Raw genomic sequence first — 18,471 nt, forward strand, 5'->3', positions numbered from 1 at the left:
GTGCCATGATTCAATGAACCACACCTTCCAAATGACCAGGACATGATGTTGCTTACCAGAAACCCTCACATAAAAGGGTTATATGCACAAGTCTCAACAAAGAAACATAGAAACAACAAAAAAACACAAGAAACATGAAAAAACAAGGCAGCATAACTCCTCCAAAGGTTCATAACTCTTCAGTACCTGAACCCAAAGATTTTAAAGTGAAGGAAAAGCCAAAGAATTCAAAAGATTGACTTTTTAAACTACCAATGACTTCAAAGAGGATACAAATAAATAGCTGAATGAATTAAGGAAGACAACACAAGATATGAAAGAACAATTCAATAAAAAAAATAAAAGATCCTGGAAAAGAACCAAATAGAATGTTGGATAAGCTCAATAAGACAAATGAAAAACATAGTTTAAGGCCTCACCCAGGGACTAAACCAAATGGAAAAAAGAATATCAGAGCCTGCAGACAAGGCAGAGGCATTATTATTAATTTAGAAATTAATGAAGAAAAAAATAAAATTATAAACACAACACACAAGATCTATGGGACATGATCAAGGGACCAAATCTACGAATAATCAGTTTAGATTAAGGTACAGGCTAAAGGCACAGAAAACCTACTAAGTAAATAACAACAGAAAAAAGACCAAATCTTGGGGAAAATATGACCATTCAGGTACAGGAAGTATTCAGAACTCCAAATAGACATGACCAGAAAAGAACCTTTCCGTAACCACCACATCATAGATAAAAACTGCTGTGTTAGTCAGCTTTGTGTTGTTGTGACCAAAATACTTGACAAGAACAACTTGGAGGAGCTAAAGTTTATTTAGGATTCATGGTTTCAGGGGTCTCAGTCCATAAACAGTCAAGTCCATTGCTCTGGGCCCAAGGAGAAATAGCACAACATGGTAGAAGGGCATGGTGGAAAAGTGTTGCTTCATTGATGGCAGCCAGAAAGCAGAGACAGGGAATGGGAAAGGTGTTACAGAGAAGAGATACCTTTCCAAGGCACGTCCTGGGTGACCTACCTCCTCCAGCCAAGTTCCACCCAGTCAGTTCATTCAAATTAGGATGAACTGATTACATTACAGCTTTCACAAACCAATCATTTTACCTCTGAGCATTCCTGCATTAACACAGGTGCTTTTGGGGGACACCCACATTCGAACCATAATAATTGTCAAAAGTACAGAAGAAAGACCATTAAAAGTTGCAAAAGAGAGGGCTGGGGAGATAGCTCAGTCGGTAGAGTGCTTGCCTTGCAAGCCCAAGGCCCTGGGTTCGATCCCCAGCACCGCAAAAAAATAAAATAAAATAAAAAAAAGTTGCAAAAGAGAAACTTGAGTCACATATAAAGGCAAAGCCAGTATAATAACAGCAGATTTCTCAGAAGAAATGATATATTTCAAGCCCTGAGAAACAAAAGCTGCCAACCTACATTACTATATCCAGAAAAGTTATCCTTCAGAATCAAAATAGAAGTAAAACCCTTCCAAGATAAACTACAGGAATTCATAACCACTAAACTGGCATTACAGAAGATACTTAAGGAACTCCCACACAGAGGAAGCAACACAGACACAATCATGAGGGCATGGGGGAAAAATCTTACTAGAAGAGTAAGGCAACTGAGAATTAGGGAAGAATCTAACATGATTAATTCGGTAAACCACCAAACCTCTAAAATAATAAGGGAGAAAGAAATGAAGAAAGATCAGTAAAAAAAAAAAAATAAGGAATGAAAAAAAGAAAGAAAGCAAAGAAAAAAACAACAAAATGACAGGAACCAGTACATACCTTTCAATAATAACCCTGAATGTAAATGGTCTGTATTCACCAATTAAGAGGTACGGACTAGCTGATTCAATCAGAAAATAAGAGCCAGCTCTTTGTTTTCTCCAAAAAACACACCTCACCATCAAAGATGTACTCAGACTGAAAACGAAAGAAAGGAAAATGATGTTCCAGTCAAATGGAATCCAAAAGCAAACAGGAGTAGCTATACTCATATCTGATTACAGACTTCAGGCCAAAATTATTCAGAAGAGATAAAGAAGGTCACACCATATATTGATAAAGGGAGACACCCATCAAAACAATATACAGGTCTGGGGCTGCAGCTCGGTGGTAGAACGCTTGCCTCGCATGTGTGAGGCACTGAGTTTGACCTTCAGCCACCACATAAAAAAATAAATAAAAATAAAGGTATTGTATCCATCTACAACTAAGAATAACAAAATGCAAAATAAAAAAATATATATATAACAATTGTAAACATATACACACCCAATTTCATAAAATAAACACTACAAGATATAAAGGGAGAGATGGACTCCAATAAAATAATAGTGGGTGATTTCTATACCCCACTCTCATGCATAGATAGATCATCCAGACAAAAAACAAGCACCAGAGCATATTTATTATACTACAGATCAAATGGGCTCAATAAAAATCTATAGAATAGTCCACTCAACAGTAACAAAATACATATTCTTTTCATCAGCACACAGAACTTTTACAAAATAAATCACATTTTAGGGCATAAAACAAATCATAACAAATACAAAAATATGGTTTTTGCCATCTTACCAAACTGTAACAGAACAAAATTAGAAATCAATCAATACAAGAGAAATTAGAGAAAACACACATATACTTTGAGACTGAATAGTAGTACACTTTGGAATAAGCAGTAGGTCACTGAAGAAATTGAGGGGGTGTGGAAGGGGGACTTAAAAATTCCTAGAGTCAAATGAAAATGACAGCATAACCTGCCAGAACCTGTGGGACACAATAAAAGCAGTTATAAGAGAGAAGTTATATGCCTCTATTTTACAAAAAACAAAACAAAACAAAAAAACAAACAAAACAAACAAAAAAAAACAGGATATAGCTCAAATAAATAACCTAATGATATATGTCCAGGTCTTAGAAAAACAAGAACAAACCAAATCCAAAATCTATAGAAGGAAAGAAATAGTAAAGACAGAAGCAGAAATAAATGAAATAAAGACCAAAAGAACAATACAAAGGATCAATGAAACAGAGTGGCTCTTTGAAAAGTTTATCAAAATAGATAAATCTTTAGCCAAATTAAACAAAAGAAAGAGAAAGAAGACTCAAAGTGGGAGAGAAAAAAGGGGTTATTACAACAATCAAAATTCAGACAATCATTAAATATTTTGAAAAATTCTATTTCAATAAATTAAAAATCTAGAAATGAACACATTTCTAGACCATGTGACCTGACAAAATAAAACCAAGAAAATATAAACTGAAACAGATCAATAACAAGCATTGAGATTGAAGCAATGTTAGTCTTCCAACAAAGAAAAACCCAGGACCAGATGGATTCACTGAATTTTATCAGTTTTAAAGAACTAATACCAATACTCCTCAAACTATTTCATAAAATAGAGAGGGAACAAATTCTTCCAAATTCAGTCTACAAAGCCAGTATCACCCTGTTACCAAAACCTGATAAGAACACAACAAAATAAGAAAACCAAAGATTAACATCCTTGATGAACAGATGCATAAATCCTCAAGAAAATACTTGCAAATTGAATTTAACAGTACATTAAAAAGATACACCATGATCGAGTTAGTTATATTCCAGGGATACAGAATGGTTTAATATATGAAAATCACTAAATGTAATTCACCATGTAAGTAATCAAAGATAAAAATTACACAATCATTTCAATAAATGCACAAAATGCCTTTGAAAAACTCAAAATCCCTTCATAAATAAAACCTAAAGAAACTAGCTATATGAAGATCATATCTCAACATAATAAAGGTTATATGTGATAAACCCAAATGGGAAAAGACTGAAAGCATTTCCTCTAAAATCAGGAATGAGATAAGGGTGTCTACTCTCACCATTCCTATTCTATATAGTACTTGAAATTTTAGCCACAGCAATCAGGAAAGAGAAAAAAAAATTTTTAATGGAGGAAGACAAATTATCCCTACTTGCAGATGATATGGTTCTATAGCCAGAAAACCCTAAAGAGTCCACCAAAATTCTCTTAGAACAGATAAACTAATTCAGCAAAATAGTGAGATACAAAATCAACATACAAAAACAAGCACCTTTTCTTCACACCAAAAACAAACTAACCAAGCAGTGAATTAGGGAAGCAATACCATTTACAATAGACTTAAAAGTAATAATAATAATAATAATAATAAACCTAACCAAGGAAATTAAAGATCTCTATGATGAAAATTATAAAACACTGAAGAAAGAAACTGAAACTATACTGGAAGATGAAAAGACTTCCCCTTGTTCATGGAGTAGAATTAATATTGTTAAAATGGCCATAATACCCAAAGTGATTTATGAATTCAATGCAATCCTCATCAAAATACCAATGACATTCTTCACAGAACTAGAAAAAACACTCCTGAAGTTCATATGAAGGTACAAAAGACTCTAAATAGCTAAAGCATTCATAATCATAAAGAACAAGGCTGGAAGCATCACAATACTTGATTTCAAAATACACTACAAAGTCATTGTAACAAAAGTTGCCTGGCATTGGTATACAAATAGATGTGTGGACCAATGGAATAGAACAGAGAACACAGGAATAATCCCTTTCATTTATAGCCATCTAAATAATTCTCAATAAAGGTGCCAATAACACATTTTGGAGAAAAGACAACCTCTTCAAAAAATGGCACTGGGAAAACTAGATATTTGCATGTAGAAGAATGAAACTTGATCTTTATCTCTGATCCTGTATACAAATCTACTCAAAATGGATCAAGGACCTTAATGGAAGACCTGAAACTTTGAAACAACTAAGGAAAACATTTAAAGATATTGGTATAGGTAGCACTTTTCTGAATAGGTCTCCAATTGTTTGGGAAATAACAGTAAGAACTGACAAATGGGATGATATCAATTTTAAAAGTTTCTGCACAGCAAAGGAAACAATGAACAGAATGGAGAGACAAACTACAGAATGGGGAAAAAAAATCTTTGCCAGCTATTCATCTGACAGATGATTAATATCCACATATATAAAGAACACACAAAAAATTACACCAAAAGAAATCCAATCAATGGGCATATGAGCCGAACAGACACTTCTCAAAAGAAGTACAAATGACAAACAATTATATGAAAAAAGTGCTCAACATCTTTAGCCACCAGGAAAATACAAATTAAAACTACATTTAGAGGGTTGGGATGTACATCAGTAGTAGAATGCTTGCTAAGTATATGCAAGGCCCTGTATTCTAACCCCAGCACCACGAAAACGAATGAACAAAAACTCCATGTAGATTCCATCTCACCCTAGTCAGGATGGCTATCATCAGGAAAACAAAAAATAACAAATGCTGGTGAGTATGCAGTGAATAAGTAACTCTTATATGCTACTGGTGGAAACGCAGGTTAGTAGAGTCACTATGGAAATCGATAAAAAGGTTCCTCAAAAAAGCTAAAAATAGAACTACCATATGATCCAGCAATACCACTCCTGGGATATAGCCAAAGGAATCAAAGTCAGCATACAAGAGAGATACCTGATACCCATGTTTACTGCAATACTAGTCACAGAATCAGCCTAGATGCTGATGAGTGGATAAAGAAAATGTGGTATAGATACATGATAGAGTATTGTTCAGCTATAAAGAAGAATGAAATCATGTTATTTGCACGAAAGTGGATAGAACTGAAGATCATCATACTGAGTGAGATAAGCCAGAGTCAGAAAGACAAAGTACTGCATTTCTTTAATCTCACATAGAATCCAGGAAAAAAGAGAACATGAAAGTAGGGAAGGGAAAGGGCAGGGGTGTAAGTAAGGGTAACAGGGAGTGTGAACACAATCAAAGCACGCTACATGCATATAGAAAAAGGTCACAAACAAACCCATAATTGTGTACAAACAGATATGCTAATAAGTATAATAAAATAAATAAACCTTAAAAACCTTAAACCTTAAAAATATCAGAAAAGGAAAAAAATGAATGAAAAAGTTAAAAAAAAAGGCCACAAGAATTAGTGTCAAGAAAAGCAAAATATAAATTACTAGAGTCTCAAAAGCAGAAAAAAAGAAATCTTATTTTAAGAAAACTTCACAAATCTGAAAAAAAAAATATCCAGTTGCAAGCAGCTCAAAAGTCTCCAATTAGCAGTCTCAATCATAAAATGAAAATGGACACACAAACTTATGAGATGCAGCAAAAGCAGTTATAAAAGGGAATTTTATAGCAATAAATGTCCAGATCAAAAAATATATCTTATAAAAAGAGAACTGGAAAAATAGGGAAAACATATGCAAAAGAATTTATTGTTTTTAGCAATCATATTGGTGGCATATTAGTGTTGTTACATTGAGGCTGTTGTGTAATGTGGGAAAAAAGCACGAGTAATTAATTATAGGATATTTTAATTCTATAATTTCTTGTGTAAGAACCAAGACAAATACATATACAAAATGAGATTCATGATATTAAGTCTACCTACAGTCTTAAATTTGAATCAGTAACGTCAGTGTGAAATTTAAAGTTTCTTATCTGATATAAATTTAGTATACTGAAAATGTCTAGAGATAATGACTAACCCAAATTACAAATACCTCATGATCAGGTTATAAATTTTTAGTCCTGAAATACTCCTTCCCACAAAAAGAAAAGAATATTTCTTAAGGAAACGGCTATTTCCTGCTCTGGGGCAGGGAATATGAGATGTCTGTTACCTCTGTATTAGGTAATAGGAAAACTACCAGAACTCTTAGGGTAAGGTAAATGGACCCAGGAGTCAAAAATAGGATAACAGGAACTTCGAGAAAGGTAGTAACTGCAATGGATTGAAAATATGTTTAAATCCATAAATTCCTAATAGTATTTCTTAAAAATCTAAGTGGTCACCTTTAGAAGATAAGAAACGAATTCATTTTTATTTTTAAATAATCTAACTTAAAGAAAATTTGTAAAAAAAAAAAAAAAAAAAAAAAAAAAAAAGAAAATTTGTAAAAAAAATGACAAAGATTTCTAGTATACCCTCCTCCCAGATTTCCCAAATATTACCATTATATACAGCATTTGCTTTCTCTTTCTTTCACTGATATAATTTATGATATACATACAAGTTTTCTCTGAAATGTTTGAAAGTTGCAGAAATGATGCTGATTTATCCCTACTCAAATAATCTTTAAAAACAAGGACATTTTCTTTTGGAAATACAGTACAATTATCACAACAGGATATAAACAAGTTTTAAGTTCTTATTCAATATCTGATCATTAAAGCAAAAGTAAAACAATAACAATAAACCAAGAAATCAATCCTGATCTAGGATCCAATCCAAATCAAACTACATTTGGTTGGGTTTTCTTTTTAGTCCTCTTTAATATGGAACATTTCCTTTATATTTCATGACTTCAAAATTTTTTAAGCATGTAGGCCAGTTACTTGGAGAATGTCCCTGTATGTCTGATGTTTTCCTCATGATCAGGTTATAAATTTTTGTCAGGGATGCCACAGAAATGATATTGGGCTCTCCTTGGTACATCACATCAGGAGGCATATGGTATCCATTTGTCCTTTTACTAGTGACACTAATTTCCATCATTTGGTTAAGATGGTGTTTGCCAGGCTGTCCCATTAGAAGTTTACTGTTTCTCCCCTTATAATTATGTATCTTGTGAGAAGATTATTTGAAACTATGCAACTACTTGTTTCTCTTCATACTTTTATATAACTCATTATTTCCAAAATTGGTAAAGAAAAAAAATCACACATTTTATCTGCCTGATTAAAAACTATTAACACTGGGTACTCAAATAGAAATGAAAAGAAGTGGCTCTTTAAAAGTATTCCAACTAATTAAAAAATAAGTAGAATACTGTCAATTTGCAGCCTCAATGAGTTAATGATCTAGGCAATAAACATCAACAAACTCTAGCATCTCAAAAGAGAAATAGGCTGCATGTGTAGATCAGTGGTAGAACATATGCTTAGTATGTGTGAAGCCCTGGCTTCAATACCAACACAGTAAAACAAAACAGAACTACATTTGAATTCCACTTCACCCCAGTGAGGATGTCCATTATCAGAAAACCAAAATATAATAAACACTGGTGAGAGAAAGCACGTGCACAAGAAAGAGAACCAGACATTCTATAACTTCTGATAAACGAACACATCACCAAATACAGGCCTACCAAAGAGGAAGAATCTGTTCACAAGCCTCTGCATTCAGTTGTCAGTTTTCCAGAAAGAAAAGTGACACAGGAAACATGCTGAAAGTGCACCATGAGGATGCAATCAGCATCCAGACAGCGGCGGGAACTTCTGCAGGTCAAACAACACAAGTTCTTCAACAGATAAAATGCGTAGGAACAAAAAGAGAGGAGAGCTGTAGATTAAAAGAGACTTAAAAGATTTATACTTTTTTTTAATGGGCAAGACTAAACTATAATTTCTAAGGATATATATGTGAGTGATTAATCTACAAAGAAATGAAAGAATTATAACTAAAAAAAAGTCAGGATAGTGGTTCCTTTTAAAGGGGCGAAAAGCAAGTATGATTTGCATGTGTCATGAAGGTGCTGCTCTGGTGACTGGTGGAGTTTTATTCACTGACTTAGGTGAATATTCACTGACTTAGGTGACAAGATTATCTGTGTTATATGCTTTGTTTAGTGTAGTTCTCTAATTACATATTGTAATTTACAATAAAATGTGGGTTTTGATTTTTTTGTCACAGTGCTGGGGATTGAACCCATGACCTCAAGCAAGCTAGTCAGGTGCACTACCTCCAGCCCTATAAAAGAAAAAATAATATATGTGTCAAAGAAGCAATAATGGGGGCTGGGGAGACAGCTCAGCTGGTAGAGTTTTTGCCTTGCAAGCACAAGGCCCTGAGTTTGATCCCCAGTACCGCAAAAAAAAAAAAAAAAAAAAAAAAAAAAGAAGCAATAATGGAAATTGACAAGTATTTAAAACTGAATGACAAGAAAAAACACTGAATTTCAAAATTTGTGGAATGCAGCAAAAGTAAAGCTTTGAGTTAACTGACTAAAGAAGGCTAAAAAAATTAGCTAAATGCCCAACTTATGAAGCTAGCTAAAGAAAACAGAATAAACTCCAAGAAAGAATATGATTTAAAGAAATATGAGTGAAATACAAACAAAAAATAGAAAAGAGTCCTAGCATGGTGGTACATGCCTATAATCCCAATGGCTTGAGAGGTTGAAACAGGAGGATTCCAAGTTCAATGATAGAGCATGTATTTACCATGTACAAGGTCCTGGGTTCAATCCCTAGCACACACACACCAAAGGACTAAAGCTAAAAGATGGTTGTTTGAAAGACAAAAAATAGGTAAACTTCAAAGGAGCAGTCAAGAAAGGAGGAGGGTACTTGAGCATAAATTAATGATATTATGAATGAAAGTAAGTACAATAGATACTGAAAAAAATAAAACTATCAACTTAAAATTTTTAAAACTCAGACAAAATAGACAAATTCCTAGAAAAATAAAACTAGGAAAAGTGACTCAAGAAGAAATAGCTTGAAAATTCTACTGTGAGTTAATCTCTCACAAAGAAAATTCTAGTCTCACACAACTTTCCAATTCCATCTGACTTTCAAGGAATAGTTAACCAAGACTTCCAGACAACAGGAAATAAATGGATATTCCTCAACCTAATTATATAAGGTTTCTATTAATTCCAAATCTGATATAACAGTATGAAAATAAGTTTACAGATTGTAATCACTCAAAAATACACATGCCTTACCACATATATTGGCACACAGAAAATTAACTAATGGAATAAAATGTGGACTCCAGAAAGAGATTAGGATCTATAACAGAAGTAAAGTAGCAGATCTTTTTAGGAAAGGTTGGAATATTTGATAAATAAATCTGGAAAAACTGATAGACCTTATAAACAGAAGGATAAAAATGGGATTCTTATACATATAAGATCCATACCATAGTTACTAAAAACTGGAAAAATTGAGCCAGGTGTGGTGTACACCTGTAATCCCACTGGCTTGGAAGGCTGAGGCAGGAGGATCGAGAGGTGAAAGCCAGCCTCAGCAACTTAGTGAGGCCCTAAGCAACTCAGTGAGACTGTCTCTAATAAAATACAAAAAAGGGCTGGGGATGTGCCTCAGTGGTTAAGCACCCCTGAGTTCAATTCCCGGTACCAAAGAAATAAAAAACAAAATAAAAAATATCAACACAAAGACTGTATTGAGAATATAAAGAACTTCTACAAATAAATAACAGGTAACCCAATAGGAGAAAAACAAACCAGAAATCACATATTTTGCTTAAGAAGAATATGTAAGACTAATAAATATATGAACAGAGGTTTAACACTACTGGAATTCCGGGAAATTTAAAACAAAAACACAATCGCTTTTTTTGGCACAAATTAGGTATATGACAACAGTCTAGCATTGGAAAGAATGTCACTAACTTGATTCTCTTCCCATTGTTTATGTGAATGTAAACTGGTAAGACCACTTTGGGGAAAAATTAATATTACTTTATATAAGAAGTTAAATATTTGTACAGAGAAAAATTTAATACTACTTTATAAAGTTAAATATCTGTATAACCTATAACCAACCTACTCCTAGGAAAAAATTGTGTACTTGTAGACCAGGAGACATTGATTGACAAGATTGTTTATAGCAACACTGCTCTTACTAGCAAAACACTGGAAACACCCCAAGTACTCATTAAAAGGGAAAACCATAAGTAGATTCTGGTATATTCACATAACAGATTATATAGCAATAAAAATGAGCAATAGCTAAACAGATCACTTTAAGAAAAATAATTTTAAGTGAAAAACATTTCTCAGAAGATACCATACACATCTTTTACAAAGTTAATAAACAAGCAAAAATAAATATATTAGTCAAAATATATTGAAAATAAAATTTTTACAAGAAAGAATCAAACATACAAACTACTTGATAACATTGCCTTGATGATAAGGAAGGGACAGGGACAATACCTGTATATAATTGTGTTATGCAATAAATGAAGGAGGGCAATGCATGGATTAGTTAAAAAAAAATGAGCTAAATGCCCAATTTAAGAAAGAAGCTAAAGAAAACAGAATAAACTCCAAGAAAGAATGTGATTTAAAGACATCGAGATATGACTAATCTAATTCTATATAACTAAAGTTTAAAGAAAGATATATTAATCTTGGATATATTTCTCAGTGTGCTTTCAGAAAGTATATAACTAAATTCCTAGAAATGGAATTTGTAAATATGTACATTTGGTCTTTTGAAAAATTTTCCTAGTGGCCCCATAGAATGGCTATTCCAGTTTAGATCACTACCAAAAGTATCTCTTACCTCCTGCCAAAACCTGACATTATCAAACTTGTGGATTTTCTCAATACACTAGGTAATAGTTCATTGTTACTTTGATTTGTATTTAAATAAGGGCCTGCATGAGCATCTTTTTATATATTATTGGTCATTTGTATTTCTTCCTTTGTTTATAGTCTCTTAAAACTCTTTTTCGAATAAAATTAATCCACTTTATGCTCAGTAATTTTTAGGGATTTTTTCTTTGTACATTGAAGAATGTAGTTCTTACATTTAACATATACCTAATTATTCTACCAACCATTGTTCAACTTATCTTTGGCGTGGTATTTTTGCCATATTTTACTACTCACAGTCAAATTTGCCATGCCTTTCTGTTGTAGCTAATGAATTCACAATTTTTAAATCAGTAGGTCTCTCACATAACTTTCCAAGGATAAAACATGGGGACACAATATATTTAGTTCCTAGCCTTTCTGACTGTGGAATTGTATTGGTGTTTCATGCCACCTCAGTGAAGACAAAAACAAAAAAACAAAACAAAAGAATTTAAAAAAAGAAAGAAAGAAAACAAAGGCATTGTCAGCATAACCCCAAGCTGGACTAAAGGAAATTTGCTTCTGCCATGATTTGGACTCTGGTGCCAACCATAATTTGTACATAATAGTGTATGGAGGTAATGAAAAGCCTATAAACATCTGCATCTGATTTCAACACACAAGCTCATTCAGTCCCACGTGGCCTCATGCAAGGTAAAAAAAACAAGACCAAACAAAACAAAACCAAAAAACCCCTTCTTTAACAAAAAGGAAAAATCTTCATTGGAGTATAGATGTTTAAACTCATAATTGCAGTGCATATCCCCAAAGAGTATCTTACCTGTTAGGCTGCCCTGGAATATATATAAGGCAGTAGACATCACAGACAGGAGGAGGCAGGGGCACCAGTCCTTGCAAAAGTCCATGGAGTGCTGAAACCAACCAGCAGGCAAGAACACCTACTCAATGACACCCATAACAAGAGGGAGCCCTTTACTGCACTGCTTGCCAGGATCCCACAATTACACATGAGCACGGGGCTGCACCTTAATGATTTCAATAAAAAACTGCAATTATTTTCACTCATGGAATTGGTTTATAAATTTTAGAAAATAAAAATCTAAAAATTTATGTACTACTCATTTTATAATTTAGTCTAGCCAACTCAACTATTAAAACTGTGACACTAAATAGAATTGTATACTTGATCACCCAGAATTACAAGACTCAGTTCCCTCAGTCGGGGCAATCAAATCTTCCTTCATCAAGTCAAAAAACACTGAGTATTTGATTCTGTGACATATCCCTGTAAGTTTAAAAAGGATGGCTAGGATGTAGCTCAATGGTAGAGCATTTGGCCCTGGATTCAATCCCCAGCACCACACACACAAAAAAGTAAATAAAATAAAAAGGAAAAAAATTACATAAATAATGGTGGTTTAATATTTTATGATGGAAGAGTTTTTTCTTCTCAGAATGTTTTGAAGTATTTACCATAGGAGTCATTCGCTATCTCCTATGAGGTAGTTTATGTATGTTTTCACTTCAGCATTAACATCTGAAAGTAACCATAACGAATTAAAACTTAAGGTCAAACAAATTGATATTAAAAATTTATAATCCAAGTCTTAGGCCAATATTCAACTTGCATAAAATATCCTTTTTCAAAAAGGGAATGATTTCAACAGATTGCCTTTTTATAACACAAAAGAATTATTTGTCATACTACCACCACGAATCTGTTTAAATTCTAGTAGTTGTTAGTCTAGTATAAAATAGTAGTAAGTAATTTCCCTTGAAATTAAAATTAATTCAGTTTAATGAAATGAAGCATTAGGTTACATCAACTTAATAATCAGCTTCTTTATTGAGATAGTTTTAGCAGAGGCAAATAGTAATATCCATATTAGGACAGCTTGGTTTAATCAGTTATTTGCAATAAAGATAACTGTATTGCCAAATAGCACTTATTAAGTATACAGGCATCCAAAATTGATATAATAACAATAAGTGCTAACATTTATTTAGTGTCAAGTAAGCTAAGAACTGGCAATAACCCTGTCATGTAAGAACTATTACTATTCCTATTTCACAGATGGGGAAATTAAGGTGCAGAGGGTTAAGTAACTTAACTAAGATCACATACTAATGAATGAGAGAGGCTGACATCTCAATCCAGAAAGTCTAGCTCCAAAAATAATAGATAATAAAATGTGAACAAATATATGTAAGGACAATCCTACCCACTAATAGATACAGAAAAAAAATTAAATGTTCTACTCTAAGCATTATATAACTGACTGCTCTGGGAGAGTAGAAACTACATCCTATTTGTTGATTATGTAATAGTTTATGAATGAAAGCTAGATAGAGTAAAATTTTTAAAAACTTAGTAACAAACTAAAAAATGGGTAATAGAAGAAATGTGTGAATTAAGTATTTTTTAGATCAGCAATAAAATGATCAGATAAAGAGAAAACAATAATTTTTCTCAGTGGATTCAAAGTGAAATTAAAGAGATGAAATTAAGCACATTATTCCAGGTTATGCCTGTTGATGGCTCCAAAGGAGCTGGTGAGACTTCTCTTGATATCAGTATTAAATCTAGTCAAGAACTTGACAGGATGGTAACAAATGCAACCAAAAGCAGCAGAAGAGAATATAACCTGGGCTGGGAGCAAACAAGAATATCACAATTCAAAGAACTCACATCCATCCAAGAGGTGAGACTGAAGGTGAATAGGGATTCAACAAGATTAGGAATGTTAGTCTTTGCTGTCATACAAGTCTACAATATAAAGTAAAAGGGAAGCCCATGAAAGCATCATTTACCTGTGCAGAAAATAATCAAGACGTAAGGACCATTAGATGGGAACTTTGATGTACCTGCTGTTGTTGAATTATCCTATGAAGAAGATGGTAACCTGGTTCTTACAAATTCTGCACAAAAAGGATAGCAAGGCAAGGACAATAAGAGAATTGAAAGTCTGTGACTGAATGGCAGAAATGATTTAAAAGCCAGCAAAACATTTTAAAAATAAAAATATGGTTGGCTAGAGTTAATTTTGAGACTCCCAAGTCAGGAAAGGTTTGTTATGGTAGTACTTTAAATTTTACATTGCCCTTACAGGCTCCAAAGTGAGAGCAGAATGGAAATGTAAACCTATGAAGAGACATGTTATGAAAAAAATCAATCTATGTATAAGCCTTGTAGCATGATTCAAAAGTTATTACTAGTGATGAGCCCATCATGGACCTTAAAATAACTGAAATTTTGGGGTTTGGGATACAGCTCATAGGTAGAGCAAGTGACCAGCATGCATAAGGCCCTGGGTTCAATACTCAGTACAAAAAAAAAAAAAAAACAAAACCCCACAAATATCTATCCCCACTGAAATTCCTGAGAATACAGTTCAGAAATCAGGCCATCACAGAAAGTGACATAATTCCTTATTTTTTTTTCATTTATTTTTATCTTATTTTTTGGGGGATACAAACAGACAGAAAATGTTCCACAGCTAAGTAAACTAAAATCTATACCAGGAGGGAAACGATCTAAGTTAGTAGATTTGAGACACAAATAGCACCCTCATGAGACGGGTGGAGCTGAATCATATCCTAGTGTTGAATTACTAGTACTCTAACTGCTTGGGCTGGTTATGATTCCCCAAAGTAACAATGCAATATTCATACTTGCAGCTCAATGCCTATACTAGAAAAATGTTCACAACTTGGCTGGAAACAATGTGTGATTCTAGGGGACACCACCCATATTACAGTCTGTGTGGATGGTGTCTCCTGCAACTGTACAATGACAATTTGCCCACCCTAACTTAGCCACATTGATTCCAACAGTTTATTGTGCATGATCAAGGTCTTGCAGGTTTGTATGATAAAAATACATTTCTATACATTCCTTCTTTATCACCACTTTCTTAGTTTAAAATGGTCTAAAATGCCAAAGAATATTCTGATCCAAATATGTGTTTTATTGGAATGCAATACAATCATGTTCATACAATCCTTTGTCAGTTAATTTTCTTATTAACTGAGTAGAACAAGCTCATAATAGTGCCAAAAAACAACTGATGACTAATGGCAGATATTCTGAAGTCCCCAAAATGTGATCACTGCCACAAAGAAGCCAAAATCCTCACCCTCTGTCTGACTCAAGGTAAGACATCTAGCATACTGATGACAGTAAAGGTGAGTAATCTGGCATTTACAGTGACTCTGGGTGAACTCTGGAAGAGCTCAAAGAATTACTCCCAATATTTAAAGAAAATTCACACTCATTCCCAAAATGTTTAATAAAGATTGAGTACAGTCAGGAAGTGGAATCATTTAGTCCATCTCTTACTGTATGTCAGCATTTCCTAAAAATTTTTCTGTGGAATATTAAGAGGGTTCAATTGTTAATAAGTTTGAAATGCTACAACCACCCAACCTGGAACATTACCACGAACATTAGCCTATTAAGGTTCTAAGAAGTCCTGTATTCAAGGAATTGGTTTTGTTAACCCATAGTTTCCCATACTCATTTAATCACAGAACCAGTTTTTGTTTGTTTTGTGGAACATCCGCAACAGGACAATTTAGCAAAGGTTACTCAAAGATTATCATGTACATAAACGATTTGTAAAGAATTAAAATGTAACAGCATCCAAAACTAAAATAGGATTTCTTTGGTGTACAAAATACTAAAGAAAGTTGCAGTGCCTCAGGGTGAGCAATTTTTTTAACTTTTTGGTACTGGGGATTGAACCCAGGGGCTTGCACATGCTAGGCAGTGCTCTACCACTGAGCTACATCCCCAGCGCCTTTTAATAAGGTGTTTTCAGGCAGGGTCTCCCTAAGCTGCTGAGGCTGTCCCTGAACTTACAATCCTCCTGCTTCAGCCTCCTGAGAAGCTGGAATTATAGGCATGTACTACCATACCCAACAAATGCTGGTTGATAGCTTTACTTGGTAAAATGACAACCAAAATAAAATTTACTGCATATTCAATAATGAAAGACAAAAGCCTGTTTAATAGTACTCATGTCACTTAGCATGTATTTCTTATATTGACAAAAAATATAGCAATATTTGGGACTGACAGCATTTGAAGTATTCAGCAAGAACATATCATAACTGTGCTTATTTAAAAACCCATTTATCACTCATCTAAAACTCCCTGAATTCAGAACTCATAATTTTAGCATTAATCTTTCCTCACATTAACTAAATTACAATTATTTACTCATACCAAAACAATGGCACCTACTGAAGATCATTACAATACTTACCACATTACAAAAAGAATCCAGACCAATGCTATGTACATACTTAGTACATTCTGGATTAGACCAAGTAAAATTTAACAACAAGCTGAACAGCATTCTATAAAACAAAAACAAAAAGTCAGTTAGGCTAATTCTGTCTTTCTATGCTATGGACTCAGTGAGAAAGAAGATAGTCTTGGAACTTGATAACTGAGTCAACCTGAACTCTATCTAAAATTTATCTACACTTACCTTAAGAGAAGTTCTTTGGGCAACTTTTTGTTAATAAGGCCTTCATCACTGTTTGAGAAAACCTAAAAGAAAAAAGAGAAATTATAACCTTCTTCAAACAACAACAAAATTACATGTTTTTCATATTGGATCAGAACAGCCTTGATCACTGTCCTACAAATACGATGATACTAATTTCATGAAACCAGCACACTCTAATGTTGAGTGACAGAAAATATTTTATATCCTGTCACCCTTTCACAAAAATGGCAACACTCAGATATTTGTGTATAACACTGACTAGAAGTTCTAGTCAAGGCAATTAGACAATATAAAGAAAAAAAAGGCATCCAGATTGGAAAGCAAGACAAACTATCTCTATTTGCAGATAATGTGATCTTATACACAGAAAATTCTAAAAGTCCACAAAATCAATTATAACTAATCAAGGAGTTCAGCAAGGTGACAGGATACAACATACAAATTTATGTTATAAATGAACCACCTAAAAGTGAATTAAGAAGGCAATCCCACTTATAATAGCATCAAAATAAATAAAATACTTAGGAAAAAATTCAAAAGTACAAGTCTCCCATATTGAAAACTTAGAAAAAACATTGTTCAGAAAAATTAAAGACATAGGAGGCTGGAGTTGTGGCTCTATGGTAGCGTGCTTGTCTAGCGTGTGTGAGGACCTGGGTTCGATCCTCAGCACCACATAAAAATAAAATAAAGGTATTGTGTCCACCTACAACTATAAAATATAAAAATAAAAACAATTAAAGACATACACTGAAAAATATCCATTTATGAACTGGAAGACTTGGTAGTGTTATATATTAACAACACTTCCCAAACTAATCCATAGACTATATGCAATCCCCATCAATCCTAACTGCCTCTTTTACAGAAAGTGACAACTTGATCCTGAAGTTCACATGGAAATGCAAGAGACCAAAATAGATAAAAATGATCCTGAAAAAGAAAATAAAGTTGGGGGATTCAAACTTCCTGATTTCAAATTTTACTACAAAGTGACACTGTGTGGTGACACATGCCTATAGTTGTCTATTTGAGAGGCTGAGGCACCAGGAACACTTGTGCCTAGGAATTTGAGACCAGCCTGGGAAACACAGTAAGATGCCATCTCAAAACAGAACAAACAAAAATTTAATTTTTAAAATTTTATCTTTTTACTACAAAGGTACAACAAACAACTGAGACACTGTAATACTGGCATAAGGATTAACAGATCAACTGAATAGAATTAAGAGTCTAAAAATAAACTCCTACATTTGTGGGAAATTAAATGGAGAAAGAATAGTCTTTTCAAGAAATGGTGCCAAGACAACTAGATACCTACATGCAAAACAATAAAGTTGGACTCCTTCCTCAACCATATAAAAAAATTAACTCAATATGCATCAGAGGCCTTAATAAATAGGGCTAAAATTCTAATCCTTAGGAGAAATCACTGGCATAAATCTTGGAGTTGCTGAATTATGCAATCCTTTTATAGCTGTTATCCAAAGGACATAATCCGAAGAAAAACTAGACTGTTGGACATCAAAATGTAAAACCTTTGTTCTTTAAAGGGTATAATT

The 18,471-nt window shown here is 33.5% G+C and overlaps 1 protein-coding gene across 4 annotated transcripts in view; it reads right to left on the reverse strand.

Moving 5' to 3' along the window:
- Fbxl2 (F-box and leucine rich repeat protein 2) overlaps positions 1 to 18,471 on the reverse strand; it is a 96,989-nt gene that overhangs the window by 65,835 nt on the left and 12,683 nt on the right. The window contains exons 2-3 of one of the 4 annotated variants that reach the window (XM_047531776.1): positions 16,889 to 16,950; positions 16,661 to 16,754 (exon numbers count right to left, since the gene is read on the reverse strand). Coding sequence is in view for 1 of the 4 variants with exons in the window: in XM_047531775.1 (XP_047387731.1) it covers positions 16,889 to 16,950 (62 nt within the window). In the remaining 3 variants the exon portion in view is untranslated. Of the gene's footprint in view, positions 1 to 12,213; positions 12,305 to 16,660; positions 16,755 to 16,888; positions 16,951 to 18,471 lie in introns of those variants that run through there. The other 3 variants (XM_047531775.1, XM_047531778.1, XM_047531777.1) reach the window with 3 other exon arrangements.

The sequence above is a fragment of the Sciurus carolinensis genome, chromosome 17 (assembly GCF_902686445.1).
Source record: "Sciurus carolinensis chromosome 17, mSciCar1.2, whole genome shotgun sequence".
NCBI lineage: Eukaryota > Metazoa > Chordata > Mammalia > Rodentia > Sciuridae > Sciurus > Sciurus carolinensis.